The following is a 15,816-nucleotide window of genomic DNA, read 5'->3' as shown; positions in this document are numbered from 1 at the left end:
CCTATTTTAGATTCAAAACATTTCGAAACAGATATTAATTCTCAAATCGTCACGGTTGGGATATTCAGGAAAATATCCCAAAAATTATTCTGTTAAGTCTAACGCTATCCTGGAACTTGAAATGGTGTTATTTTCTTATTGGTCAATATTTACTTCACGTGTCGTTTTCCTACTGGTCAGTATTGTACAATGTTATTTTCTATTTTATGGTACGATGTGGTCTGCTTGATTGGTATATAAACAGAGTATGTTTGAAATATAATGATTCATATCTCCGAGGCTGAGACTTGTGTTCTGGACCCAACTGGCTGGGCTAGACAGGGAAGCGGGACCAATCAGAACCCTGGGCCGTTCTTACGTGTTTGCGCGTTTTTGGTCCGATCGATAATTCGCTGTCCTCTAATCTGCTGTCAGTTATAGCAGTCACAATCTCAAATTACTTGAAATCGACTGAATGGTAAAGTTATCATAGTGAAATATCCTATAAAATTCTGTTTACTCATAAGTATACCTAAAAAGGTTAACCATCTCAGTGAATATGATACAGAATATTTTCTCAAAAACAGGGGCATATTTTAAAAGGCAGGACTATACAATTCAGAAAATCAATTACAATCATTTCATATGGCACTTTAGTTTAACGATATTAATAAATTGGCACGGTGACGATAACCCAGACGGTGTCACCATAAAGAAACATAGACTTCAGTGGCTTAGACATGTGTTACGAATGGCATCTTAGATAGATAAATTTCGTGCATTAATTGCTGATGGTAGGGTGGAATGGGAGAAGCCGATTGACCATTTTATGACATGCCATCGTGGCAGGAAAAGACGCATACGTGGATAGTATTTATGGCGACGTTGTGACTCCCCAATCAGGGTCCTTAGAGCATAACTACTCAACCACACGGAAGATTGAAAACTCAAATTTTTTGATACTTGAAGCTGAATTTATTCCGAAAAACCCGTTTTAAGATGAAGCTCAAAAGAGTAGCACGTAAGAGACTACATAACTGACTATTCTTAAATTATTATCGCTACTCCATTCACTAGCGTTATTTACGGATTGAAGTCGTCCAATTCATTTGAATGTGAATTCTGACCTCAATTTTCGTTAATCTAATTTAACTACTTATGAGTAGAGTAAATTAAAAGAGATGTTCAAGAGAGCACTTTGACATACAAATTTATCTAAATCAATTGAGAAAACTTTTGTCACTGATTATTAAACGAATTGTTAGTGACATCCCTAAAAATACTCTGTATTTCTTTGCCCCATAGATTTCCGGTGCCAACAGTAAGGGTTGCAAAGTACGGAGCTAACACATTAAAATCTGTAACAAAAAAGCTGTATCTGACAGGTCCCAAACAACTGTTATGCTCACGCTCCTAGGTCATCAAGACCACTTGTAATCCAAATTGCTCGTCAGGCGCCTCAAAAGGTATTCTCCTTTGATGTGCATGACCGATATGCGATAACTACCCATACTATCTCTAACAATATTTGCATCTAACTTAGCTTTTGGCAATGTAGTATCCATAGTTCTTACGCAAACACTGCTAAGCTCAAAGCTGATTAGTACATAAACTATTAGAGCATATAAACTTTGTATATAAGTTATCAGAAAATTGTAGTTTTCATTCAGTGGTTAAGGCATTCAATTCTCAGTCATTAAGTCACAGGTCCGAACCCTCCTCCATCTACCTCAATTTGCGGGAACGCATAGTAAAACTAATCTTCACAATTAATGTAACTACTGACCAACTACACGAATCTGTACCTGTTATGGAATGTGTTTTCTGTGTGATATGAAATATCTATTATTTAAATTGATGGACAGAATGCTAATCGATAGATGAACGTAATGATATAATGTGACCAAGTGATAGCTACTCACAAGGCTGTATTATTGCTTTAAGGTCCCGAAAGACAAGACAACTAGTCAAATGAATAGGCTTTTTAGATGGAATAAAATAACATCCTTAGATACAAAATATGACCAGAAAATAAACATGGTAAAATGTTATATGTAATTGAAGGAAATTAACTTGTAGGTCATTCATTCTTCAATAAATTACGAGTGTTAGACCTAAATCTTTGAGAATTGTATCAATACACACCTAGTAAATGGTTTAACAATAATATTATGAAAGACAGTAGTAGTGTGGTGTGGGTTACTTATATCCATACAAGTAGTATATAACGGTGGTCAGTTATAGAATGTATTTCAGTAGAAAGTCGATGAGGAAAGAATGGGAACAGAACGCAATTGGTATGAAAACGCATGAACAATAAAATGTGAGACAACGAATTGATGTTTGCAACATGAACAGTCAAGTTTGAGATAATGGATTGATATTTTGCAAATTAACGATTTACTATATGGTTCTCAGATTTTATTGAGATACTCTGTCATTTCGTGTCAAATACATTCGATTGTCCCCACTGGTGTTCTGTTCACTAAAGTAGTAGTAGAAGTAGCAGTAGTACTATGAATTATCAATATATTTCTCTCTAAAAGATACAAAAATAATCCAAAATCAAATAAAATGAGTCCCAATAGGAATTGCGTAAAACATTAAATCATAAACTGTCAAAGAAAAGAAACTAGCACTACTGTCATTATTATTAGTAGTAGTAGTAGTAATAGTTAATAGTAGTATTAATAATAAGATAATAAAAAACTATATTGTTCAAAAAACCAAAACATTAAACCTGTCGTTAATGTAGCCTTTAAAGCTGATGGTATCCAACCTTTATACAAACCATAAATACCATGTTCTTTAAAAATATCTATTAAACAATAGAATGAAGCGAAAAATTGATTATAGTTTAATTGTGTTAAATTAATATTTTTATATGTGGATAATGTATAACCTTTAGGCAATTGACCGAATGTTAAACGAGCTTTTTCAAATCCACGTATTTCTAAACGTTTTTTAGCTAAATCAAGAGGATAGACAATTGTCTTAGCTAAGAGACCAGAGAATCCACCAGCCCAAAGTGGAAAATGCCAATTTAACTGTTGATGAAGATGGTGATCAGTCTCCAATGATGATTCATGACCTAAAAAGATATATATATATATATATATATATATATATATATATATACACGTAATTTTAAAAAAGATGTATTAATCATTTTATGATTTCTCACTAATGAATCGAATTGATCAGCTATTTTCGGAACACAAACCACATTTATGAATACCTCATCATAACAGAGAGAGAGGAGGCTTAAAAAAGGCCGGCCAAAAAAATAGTACACCTCAGCTTCCCCTAAAGGATTTCTGTCACCTCTAAAGTATTGAAATAACACATCTGAAACTACTCATAAAGTTCAGTGTGATCGGCCTCAAGCAGTTGTCCCTCAGGCACCGCTGTCATGCTATCAGAAAGTCATGATCACTCATACACATAATTTGGGTTTCTTTTCAGATAACCTTAAGAAGTGTTCTTATGGTGTAAGTAACCAGGAAGTGACAATCTCCCTCATACCTCTCACAGCATTATATAAATGTCTTCTGTAACTCTATTGTTTACAAAGTAGACTTTATTTGACAGAGCAGGACAATAAAATCTAATGCGTACATATATTTTTATTTATCACCCATTAATAGTGAACAATGAGATAACTCAAACCCTTATCAGTAACTATATAAGCTATCCCAAATGGAAATCCTAATAACTAATTAAAACAAAACAATCGAATGTTCATGACAAATGGAATCTAAAATAGCTTTATTTATCCGATAAATTTAACTTCAAACTAAATGCAATGATTTCTTATAAACTCAAAAGGTATTTTGTCTTAACTTCTTGTAATGATACACTGACTGCAGTTTTAGTCGAAATAATTAAACATTCCTTAATGAATTTACGAAATTTTGTCAATATAATCTAACCGATTGTTCCTACTTGTTCAGTTTTAAAGCATTCTTAACAAGATAACCAACCTAGGTTTAGAACATACAAGAGTGGAGTTAAGATAACTAACGTTGAAAAACTTAGGTTATGATAGGATTCGAATAGCCAGCCTTAAGGTTATTCGATCTTGAACTTCTATGGACTGAATAAATATAGGATGCAACTGCTAACCACATCTTAAGCTGGTATTTGTTCTGAACCTTCCAATAAATGAAAGCATACAACTGTTGTAGTGGACACTACTCACAAGGATGTTTTGTAAGTCGAGTGTATTGGAACGTTGCATCGAAGTTGCAACACTTGTCGGACAGTGAAAATGTTTAGTGCATCGAAAGCACGGCGTTGGAAGAACACTTGGAGACCGGTTGAGAAGATAGTTCAGATTGCAGAACACAACGGAAGATGCAAATGGATAACTAATGGTAATGTATATGTATTATGCGATGCTTTGTAACTTCTAGCACAAATATACATACCTCGTGCCTGCTGTCGTGTTTTATATTATTACCGTATAGTCCAATTTTCAGGAAAGAGTTCTTTTGATTCATATTAATAATGAAGTATGTCAACTTGGGTTATTTCGAATAGTTTAACTATGAAAAGTATTGATAACCACTTCGAAAGACACAATACAACCATAGATAAATACTTGAAATATATGTTGATCGGACGAGTACGAATAGGAACTAAATGAATGCACTAGTCAAATTCCACAGTGAATTTACCTCTTGTATTGAGTTCGCTTTTCTTCCAAACAAATCTCTCATTAGATCTGTTTGTTAATACCATATATAAATATTAAAGAAAATCGGTTTAACTTACCAACATCGTTATTTAAAGAAGCGGATTTATGCTTCATAGGGATATTCTCTTTTGATTTCAATAGAATATGAGAACGCTTCAATTGTTCATAAACTGTAAAATAAACAGTTGTTTGTGGTACTACTGATATAAGACATGGTCCAAGTCCTCGCCATAAGCCAAATAATCCTTCTTCATGAATAAGATGACGCATACCACATAGGAAGCCTGAATAAACCTTCATTTCAAAACACAAAATAAATTCATGTAAACATTGGTCTCTTATTTTGTAGTAATAACAGTTTACTTCACCGTATATGTTCACATTCATGCAACTGTCATAAAATTGTCTCTACTTGTTAAATCTGAGAAAGAAACATAAGTGATCTGCCGAGTAAATGTCTGCATTGAAGTTATACAAACTTTAACCAAGAAAATTTAGGTTAAATCCATCTTATTCCCTTCAAAATATTTTCATTTGTCCAATACATCCATATAAATCTACCAAAGTCACTCTTCAGTTGTCTTATCATTTTTACGTCACGCTAGAATAATGTGAATCTAGGTGACTGGCAATCGTTTAAACATTGAATTAGCCACTGGACACAATATGAGACGTCAATAATGATCATCATAACCTCACCCCATACCCACGGTCTTCACGACCTTCACAGAAACCCTTGATCTATTTAAAAATAACTGTTATCTTCAATAGATTACAACTGTATAAATAACGTCCCATAAATTTCCTGACAATTTCACCTAAATCTAATAAAAAATTGTAGTAGTTTGGTTACTGTATTTTCTGAACAGACCATCTATACTTAGTTTATTTACTACTGACAGTTTTCAAAACATTATTTATAACTGTGAAAATATTCAAAGTACCGAATGACTGTACTGATTACCTGGTACTTTGATCGAGTAGTAATGTACACTATGGTAACATTTTGTAAATCCAATTAAATGGAGAAAGAAAACAATATATATGGGAACCCTTCTTTGTTGAGACTTACAGTTCGCCAGTATTTCAATTACGACTTAACTTTGATAAACATTTTAATTTGGACTTGATTTGATTTGTAAAAACAATGAAATTATTCCCCAGATTATGTTTAATGAATTCAGGGTCTAAAATGTTCGCTTAAACAGTTGAAGGCATTGGGTTCAATTTGGCAAGAAATTTAAATATCCATATTTATTTACTGCTAGTAATTATGTCACTAGTATAGTAAGCAATAAATTCCTTTTTCAATACACTGATATTACTGAGATACAACGTACAGTTATCATTTACATGTAGTTCATATCAACCGAATAGAAGGATGAGAATAATCTCGAAAAAAGGTTGAAGGCTCAAATCACTGAGTCACATATATTTATCCCAACATTTTAGGGCTTCATAATATCTTAATTTGACAAGACATGATAACAAGAATACAAATAATTAGCCATCTATAAGTTTACACACTAATATACAGGTTACAGTTATTGTATGAAATAATTATTCTATCTTACTACTCAAAAACCGCTAGATAGGACTACAGTTACATTCAAAATGAGTAAAAAGCTGATCCACTATTCTAGAAGTATTTATCTGAAACATCCATACTCGTGTAATGGCTTGCTTTACTGTGGCTTTTTGTCCAGACAAACAACTTTAACAAATTGAAGATTAAAACACTCGAGAAAAACAAGCTTCGAACCCCTGTTTTTACTTAATTTGGATAAGGTAGTTATGTATTCCCAGCAATCTACATATAGTATGGGTTAAAACCAAGTACATAAATCTATATGTAGTAAATAAGTTACGTTACTGTTATCTATCTCAGCCATAAAAAAATCCAACACGCACATACACAAACTTTCCATCCTTATGAACAAAACTGTAAAGCACATAGTCAATAATTCTCTTTAGAAAACCTATAAATGGTTACCTGATTTTTACCTTGAGCTATAAGTCGTGTCCTCATGACATCTAATGGTTCACTTAATGTAGACGCAATCAGACCAGTTACACTACCGGCTATCACATCATGCACCCATCCAGATGATGAGCTAAGATTTATTTGGTTGGTTAGTAAATTTTCAATGGCATAAAAACTCCCAAACTAAAATGTAAGATTATTTGCAAAAAAAGATTACATTAGTATTTTCAAATAATACAGAGACTGATAGGGTTGATGAAATAAACATGAAAGTTTGAATTATCGCTGTACTAAAACACAATTCTCGACTTAATAGTTTGCTACTAATATTTGTACTGCCACACTACTGCTGTAATTAGATATGTCGCACCTGATAACTAAATTTTGGTTCTTTTACACATATAGAGTTCTATGTCCATTTTTGTTATGTGGATGAAAGTTTATCTATCTACGTCTCATCACATTAGCTATTCCGATGAATATTCTGAATTAGATGTGAAGTGTAGTGAAAAAACTGGTTAATTAGTAAAACATTTCGCCAGTGGTGTCGAATATGGTTCGCTAATAACAAAGAAGTAGCAATTCTTGCAAGAAACTAATCAAAATGTGAACAATATAATCTCCTATGCTGTAACAGGTTTGAGAGCGGATGTCGATTTCCGAATGCGCACACCGTGGAAGAATACTTCTTCGTGAGGCACATGAGAAGGAAACTGGGTTAGTAGTAGTCTTAGTGACCTAGGAGCGTAACCACAGAATCCAGGGGACAATGGCTTGAAGCTCGTCATACATTTCTTTTCATGAGAAGTTTAAGATTTATTAGCTCCGTAGCTTAAAAGCCTTACTTCTGGAGACGAAAATCCGAGGGTTGAGATGAGGTGTAATATTTTTGGGCTCGACCTTTCCTAAATCCTCCCTTCCTTTGTGATAAGAAAGCATAGCTGAAAGTGCTGGTTGTCTGAAGGGGATAATTTACTGCTATCACACTCCTCTATATCCAGTAGTACGACTCCGTTTTCAAACTTTAAGTTACTGCTTCTAGCTTTACCGTTCTCCAACCGACCTACCCGACATAGGAACAAGTGTTCCAGTCAATATAGCTCGGGTGAGTTATTAAAATAGGCATCAAAATGACAGCTACGGATGGGGCAGAGAAATAATCCCTAAACAACAAACAAGAGGTGATAATCGAACATCAACATCCTGGTTTCATGAATATCATTCGCCAGAAATAATGAAAAGTAAGTTTAATTTCAAGCATAGTGAAATACAGTAATATATTTATATAAAGAAACCTTGAGTAGTGAAGAAGGTAGGCTTTTTCGATAAAAACCTTTATTGTAAGTGGTATAGGAAAGTGTCGAAGTTATGACAGACCAAAGGACCAATTACATTATGCAGAGATCCATAAAAAAGTAACTATTTTTTAGCTTAACAGTCACAGGTTGATGTATCGCTATAAACTTGCCACAGTATTCACTATATTTCTAGGTTGTAGGCAACAGTGAAATTTAAGACATGCATTTCGTCTTATTTGAAACTAGTCAGCTGAATGTACTTGTTTCGCAATGATAATGTTCACAGTGAGACGCGAACCCAGTACTTATAGATTTGAGAGTCAACATATTATTTCAGATAGCTACTAATTCGGGAGAATCCCAAATTATTCCTAAAGCTGTAAACAACATCGTGTCATCTGTTCAAGGTGCACACATGCAGCGATCGATCAAATGCAATCCTGAACATAAAAACACAGGAAAACACAAACCCTTACAGATGAATAAAATATTTGTCTCAAGAATCTGCAGAATAGTCATCTATAACAGTAGAGTTGAAAATGAACGGTTTTGTTGACATAAATAAATGAAGTAGTGTGTTAGATAAGTGTGCATTACTGACCAAAGAGAAGAACTAGGTGAACATTTTTAGGTAAATCTGAACACTTAGGTATCAACCACAAAAAAATGCACCTCAATCGAATTAAGAATGGTAGATATAGTTTGATTATTAGCACTAATAAAAACGGTTTGTTATCAAATAATCAATATGTAGCACTAGCTACTACTGTCTTACAATTGAATTATTGGTCATCTTACATCCCATTAAAATCTAAAACCTACAACAATCGATAACTGTCAAGATCAACACTCATCTACGTATCTACTTTAATTTTATATACAGTATTCAGCAAGGTAAAAAGATAATTACTATTAATTTTATGCTACCACTTACTTGTGCTCCACAAAATGTAATAGAAAGAAATTGTGCTGGTACATGACCCTTCCATAGACCATATACACCTTCTTCTTTGTAAATACGAATGAATGCCTGTAATAGGCCAGTGTAATATGATTTTCCTGAGGGCTTAATATCTTCAACTTGTAACTGAATTATAGTTGTTTTTAACACAAGCATAGAATACAAAAACTCACTTGAAAACGAATTTTTATAACATCTAATGGTTGAGTTAGAAAACGGACAGTAAAACCGGACAAGCTTCCAGCAATTAAATTTTTTGTGTCACTTTTCATACTCTAAAAATACAAGTAAGTACTGAGTAAATAATTTAGCAAGTCTAGCTTATAATTGAATGACAAATTATTATAGTTTGATGTTCTAAAACATACTGAAAAATGAACAGACATAATAGAATATAAGCAAAAAATTTGCTGTTAAATTAGATAGCCTATAATTAGAAGTGTAATATAAATATTGGTTTGAACACTCGACTTTGAGATGGAGATTTGTAGCTCAGATGGATGATTTTGGTGGCTTTCAACGTGATATCAGGTTTTGAGTAGACAAGTTTTATTATCATTCTCTACACACACAATTACATAGCTCAAAACCAAAGCGATAAAGTTGTACTAGATCAGTAACGACACCTTAACTTACGTTTTATGAAAAATGAATTTGTTACAGCCATCAACTTTGGTCCCTTGCATTTTACTAGACAACAGATTACATCAAGTGTTTTGCTTTTATAAAAACTAAGGTGAAGTACTACTTGAAGTATATTATGTTTATGAACCAATCGGATCTAAAACAAAGGCCGCTGAGTTTTAGCGCGAGATCTAAAACTAGGTGACGTAGTTTGTACCTTATTAACAGTTACATAGGATCTAAGACCTCCCAGTATTCAGTAACTTGAACGCATAAACTTGACAAACGGTATAGGATTAAAGAGTAGGAACAAACTTGAGTGACTCGGTCTTCAGAGGTAAGGACAAGAAGTCAAGCGACCTATGTTAATTCTCATGATTTGCAGTAATGTGAAGATCTAATCTCTATTTATATGTACCAATAGAAGGTGCTGATAATGCGTACTGTCAGAGAATTTCAGTAACTCACGATTCTATGTAAAAAAAATTCAGACGCAGACGATTTGATCTCGGTTTTTGAAATTTATAAGGATGTCCTCTCAGACGATCAGTCTTGGTTGGAAAATAAAACATTAAAACCAAAATTATTGTTTAGTATACGGTTAACTATTAATATATGACCTCTTAACCGACGATAAGATAGAGGCGCCTCAGTCTGTCTTTGTAATGCAGGTCAGAGCAACCTTTCACCATTTCAGTACCTCGTTGTTGAATCCATTCTACCATATACGCTTTATATTGAGATGAATACCCGTTGCTTGAACCCTACATTATAAACCTGGCCTCACGGACGACTGGAATAATGACCTGAACATTTCTCTATCTAAATGATGAAATGACTTACAAATAATTCATAATACCACGCCATTGGAAGAGAACACAGCAGTTATACACAATTCAAAAGTCATTTCTAGCTGCAACTTTCAAATCTTTAAAATTATAAACCTAAAGTAATCCCATTCCATTTATTGCGTTATGTACATTGTCGTAATGACCGATTTAAATTACTACACTCGAGCAGAATTTACTTCTACTGATCACCAATTCACCCGTTCAACTGAATTTAAATTTCCCTGTAATCCTATCTGATCAGCCTCACTTTGTATGGATATCCAGACTTCAATTTCACCCCTAAACGAAATAATAGATGTAGGTACCAATGCCAAGGTTGGACTTGATAGTTTCAAATAAATTGAGCACTGGGTGAAAAGTTAATCATAAATGTATTTTCTGTTATAGACCAATGAGTAGAGAAATTGTATTCCTGACGTTTCATGACTTAATGTAAGGCACTTCTTCAAAGTAAATAGGTAACTGAATTCAATCCGGTTATTTATTAACTTTGTAGAAGTGCCTTACATTAAGTCATGAAACGTCAGAAATACAGTTTTTCTACTTATTGGTATATAAAGAAATATTTGTCATTAATAGGTGATTGTATGACTGGGTAGACCATTTGCGCAACGTAAGAAAGGGGAGAATAAGGATTATTTCTTGAGGAACTCTACTCTTCACAGATCCCCATAATAAAAAGCACCATCTACTCTTGTTCGTACCCCGATATCACTGAGAAAATTAATTATCCACTTTAACAATAATTAATCTCAAAATTTTCCAGTTCTAACTTAAAACCTAGATGAGAGACTTTGCCGGGGGATTTACTTAGATCGACAAAAATGACATCTGGAATATTTCTATGTTTTGCTGCAGCTCAATTTTCTGTTGTAAAGGGAAGATCAGTCAGGTATGAGTCCATGGTAAAACTATGTTATTCCCTCGACAAAAGATTATTCCTTTTCACATAACTTGAATTAGTATACCCAATAATCTCTAACATTAGTTTGACAACCTATTTATTTGGATTAACTTGGCGATAGTTACTGACCAAACATTTGTACCCAGTTTTGTAGACTGAACTAATGATTGTACCTCCCCAGTCTCGTGGTAGTTTTTGACAACTTCAGGGACATATCGAAGGGTGTTGCCAGTCAATCGGCAATTATATCAGCTAAGGCTCCCATGATTTGAGGATAGATATCACCAGAACCACTGGACTTATCCTGCTTGAGATGTTGAATTACTTGTAGAACTCACTTCTTAATAAACAAAGAATCCATCGACAGAAAACTGTTATTGAAGTTAATTGCTGGTCTTCCACCGTCGTCAGTAGAAAACACTGCTAAAATATTTTAACAAGGCATCAGTTTTCTCAATTTCATTACTTACTAATGTCAGTGGATTTGTCTGCAACTTTACTTATTTACTTATTTAAACCCAACATTGGTACAAGGAGGCATCAAATAGATACGTGCCACATGAATCATTCGATTTGTGTGAGGGCTGTGACACTGCCCGGGTACCCAAACCGAAGTAGGTGGTTTTCTTAGGGGGGCACACCCCGAGCCTTCGATCTAGAGTTCCAACCCACGAGGCAGTGGAGCAACGTTAAGAGATACAGTCCCCACAGCATCCAGCAGACAAGGATAGATCCATACGTCATTTGTTTCTTCAGGATCCTGGAGCCCATATGAACCATTGGTTTGGAATCAGGGTTTTCTAACTCCTCTAGGTGGATCCTCCGTACCCACTAACCCAGTTAAAGCGCCGGACATTCACTTTTTGTCCTTTCAGTATCGTAAACACCCCCGCCGCGAGGAGGCAGTGAGAAGAACTTCCCTGGCAGTGGTTGTATGAACGTGGCCATGTGAGAGCACTTCGAGAGGGAGAGCTGACTCTACCCACTCTCGACCGTACCAGGGTATTTGGGGGTGACGGAAGTGACTATATCCCATTACTTCTCTGAGTTCACCTCTTCATACATGAGGACAACCATTTGAAACTGTTGCGAACCCCAGACTGGTTGTTTATCATATGAGAATATCGGCTTACCTATCAGCACTCTCTGTGTTCATAGTCTTCAGATAAGTAGATTTGAACTATTCAGAGTCTGAAGAGGTGGACATATCGTGGCGTTTTCTCCTGATCTCTTGTTATCTATGGTGAATGGTTTTTAGGTCCACGACGTTTTAACCATAGTATAAAAAAGGACGTAACTGAGCTAAGTGTCTTTTTCAATAAAGACCATACTTCTCCAATTGACGAACTAGTATAAAATGACCAGTCCGTTACTGCAGCGTAATCCTTCATGACCGAAATGCTAATTCTCCATAAATTTGAGGGAGATCGAACCTTAGAAACAACTGTCACAAGCTCTGAACCTGAATGGCAAACCATTATGATCACTATTAGCCTACTGTGTGGGGATATTTAGACCAGTAATACTTTCGGTTTCACAAGTGATCACTAAATCCAGCAAAGACGCGTGGTTTGAACCACAAGATGTGTGTTAACATACATGCTGTTTTAGAGCACCATCAACCACAATCGTAAGGAACCTACTACCGAATGTACTATCGGATACTACGGTGGACATCAGTTCCCAGTTAATATTAGGGGCATTTAAATCTCCTAATACTGAGTACCAATCACTTTTACACTGTGATTTTTTATGATCTAAGATGAAGTTTCTAATTGAGCACACATACACAACGATTAGTCTATTCGAGGAAGAAACATCAGAAAACAAATACATCAAGGATGATAGTAATGATAATAATTTCGATTCTAATCGGAATGGCTTTATGCTTTATCATTGTGGTTATTACCAGAGCCATTCCAGCTTTAAATCCAAACCTTAATCCCAAGTACCCTATTTCCCAACCTTTTCTCCTATCCCCATAAGGCTAGTCATTTTTCCTAATATAAACCACATCAAATAGAAAATAAAACGTTTTCTATTTGCTTACAATTTACACCCCTTTTTCCTCGAGTTCGCCACTTACCCCTCTTTTGTTTGTTTTGATATTACGTAACTAATGATTCTAACCCTTTCTCACTCGTCATGACAAATAATTAAGCATAAAGGTTTGCTAGCAATCCCAAAACTATTTATCCTGTGTTATTCGACTTCTTCCTTATCATATATCCTCTTACGAAACCAGTTACCTAGCTTTTTGGCCGATCAAGGTCATCGGTATGCTTTACTTCTACCGCCGTGACACGGAAGACGAATAGAAAAACTAGGTATATAACCAATGTTTATCTCTACTGCTTAGCAATACAGGGAATAACGTCTGTCTCCTATATACACGAATCAAGACTCTAGTAATGCATCACAAGGTGAGCCTTACATAAATTCCCAATTGATCTAATATCCAATATATAAACTGACTGATTTCTTTGCTTTCACTTCTTGCCATTTCGTTAGGATTCTAGGTAATTGACAATGTTCAATGTGTGTTAGTCTGGCAATTTGACCGCAATGATTCTAGTCAGGTAATTAGTTATTTGTGGATTTTTATATCTTGTTATTTGAGTGAGTGGCTTTGTTTCAGAGTAGTAGGCTCTCCGGATACTAGCAGTTATCATATTGTAGTGACTCACATTTATCACGAGAACACGACTGGTTTAATAAAAACAATTATTATTATAACCAACTGTACCAGTGTTTGTTTTAATGTGCTTTTGTTTGACTGTACTAATGACAGCTATATTGTGCTTCCATTCTTATTCTTACACTTTGATTTTGACTTCGCGCGAATTCGGTTACGTTCTGTAACCAAGCTTGTATCCTGGCACGATCTCGGTATCCTTTCGATACCACTAGATCGCCAGCAAATATATCTCGACTTGGTCCATAAACTGCCTTCTGATATTTGGCTTCTCGGGGATTTTATGGATTTATTTGGTTACGTTCAACCTTCGCCTTCTGATTTACTTGGCACGTGTTTTTGTTAGCGGTGTTCATAGTCAACTTCGACTCGACGCCACACTACAATATTACCAAGAAAGATGATGGTTGGTCGCAATGACAGAATAGTTAAGTGATGGTTTGAGTGTTAAGGGAAGACGATGAAGTTGGCTAACAGATTTCATGTAAGGTATAACTTGTCTAATATTAGCGTAACTTTGTATGGAAAGCAGCAGTTTTTCGGCAGCCATCAGTGAGGTAGGTACACTTTATTAATCGTGGTCGATAATGTTGGAGTTTAGTCCACCCAAATTGAAAATAGACATCCTAGAGACAAATAACGTTTTTGTGTAAGCTATAGAAGTTGAAGATTTTTTATTGGAAGATGAAACGGATAGTCTGTTCCATGAGTGCTGTACAGAAGAGGAGTTGACGAGCGACTTAAAAATTGGCAGGTATAACGGATTCGAAATCTGATACTTACACATTTAATCGTGGTTGACAAATCGTTTTATTCGCAGTCTATATTCGATTAGTTATCGATTGTTTCCGTCATGATGTTTAAGTCCATTTTGTTTGTTTACTGGGCTCTTCTTCTCCTCCCAATCCACTCTGTTCTAGCTTTCTTTACACACTCTGCTCTGCATCCTCCACGAGCACTAGAACTATCCTCAGACTCGAAGCTACCGTCCACAAATTTGGCTTGTCTATCAAAGACCGGACGAAAATAGATACCAAGAGAAGCATAGTGACGTTCTTTGGTACATGTGTAAACTTTGGACAAAATGTTTTAGATACATCTCGAAACTTACGGTTAACATGTAGAATTATGGTGTGGATTGCTACTAGTGCTGTTATAATAAAAGGACTAATCCTAAAATTGCAGACTTGTCATGGTGCAATTAATTAATCTATGAGATCTTACGCGGAAGTCCGACGATTGTCTAGACTGACTCGTAATTATGTGCTTCGCTTCAGAGATCGTGTGCTTAGTAACCAACTCCACTACAAAATACAAAAGGAAGACTCAGGAAATTTAGAAGTAAACCTGACTAAGACATGAAAAAGAAGAATATATTTGTAAAATCTCAGCGAATGAATTTTAAGTAAATCCAACGTTTCGCCTGGCAATCTGGTCCAAGCTTTTTCAAGGAAAATATAATCAAACAACAAAATTATCGAATATAAATAGGTACAAGGTTCTTCGGTTTACTGTATACTGAATAAGTCATCCAATCAACGTGAAGGATTTTTTATAAATAGGTATTTGTATTAATGTGTGAGAGACATGTTTATATGAAAAAAAATATGAAAATAATAAAGGTTAAAGAAATAAAAGTTCATTTGAAAATAACCAAGGGGAGAGAAAGAATAAGAAATTGTCGTGTTATCCTAGGCCATAGAATGACTTAAGGATTACAAGGTCAATTCAAGGTTATGACAAATTGTTTTTGTACACATAAGGACAAGGTATGTGTTATGGAACCAAAAAGCGTTAAGACAACAGAATGTGTTTATACGC

General features: G+C 34.9%; 1 protein-coding gene across 2 annotated transcripts; it reads right to left on the bottom strand.

Annotated features, from left to right (window-relative positions):
- Positions 1 to 296: 296 nt before the first annotated feature.
- Positions 297 to 14,860, bottom strand: MS3_00009202 (uncharacterized protein). Of its 2 annotated transcripts, XM_051217540.1 has the most exons (6): positions 14,779 to 14,860; positions 9,095 to 9,196; positions 8,895 to 9,047; positions 6,672 to 6,845; positions 4,756 to 4,972; positions 297 to 3,070 (listed from the first exon to the last, which is right to left on the bottom strand). In XM_051217540.1, the coding sequence occupies exons 2-6, from the start codon at positions 9,191 to 9,193 to the stop codon at positions 2,667 to 2,669; spliced, it is 1,047 nt and encodes a 348-aa protein (XP_051064953.1). In that variant the 5' UTR covers positions 9,194 to 9,196; positions 14,779 to 14,860; the 3' UTR covers positions 297 to 2,666. The 2 variants fall into 2 exon arrangements, with proteins under 2 accessions (XP_051064953.1, XP_051064954.1); XM_051217541.1 differs by lacking the exon at positions 14,779 to 14,860 and adding an exon at positions 13,550 to 13,606 and having other exon boundaries at positions 297 to 2,518; positions 2,882 to 3,070; positions 4,756 to 6,845; positions 8,895 to 9,196.
- Between the last annotated feature and the right edge of the window lie 956 nt (positions 14,861 to 15,816).

Source organism: Schistosoma haematobium, chromosome 5, assembly GCF_000699445.3.
Source record: "Schistosoma haematobium chromosome 5, whole genome shotgun sequence".
Lineage (NCBI taxonomy): Eukaryota > Metazoa > Platyhelminthes > Trematoda > Strigeidida > Schistosomatidae > Schistosoma > Schistosoma haematobium.
The sequence above is the reverse complement of the archived record's forward strand: the minus strand, read 5'-3'. Positions and strand labels throughout refer to the sequence as shown.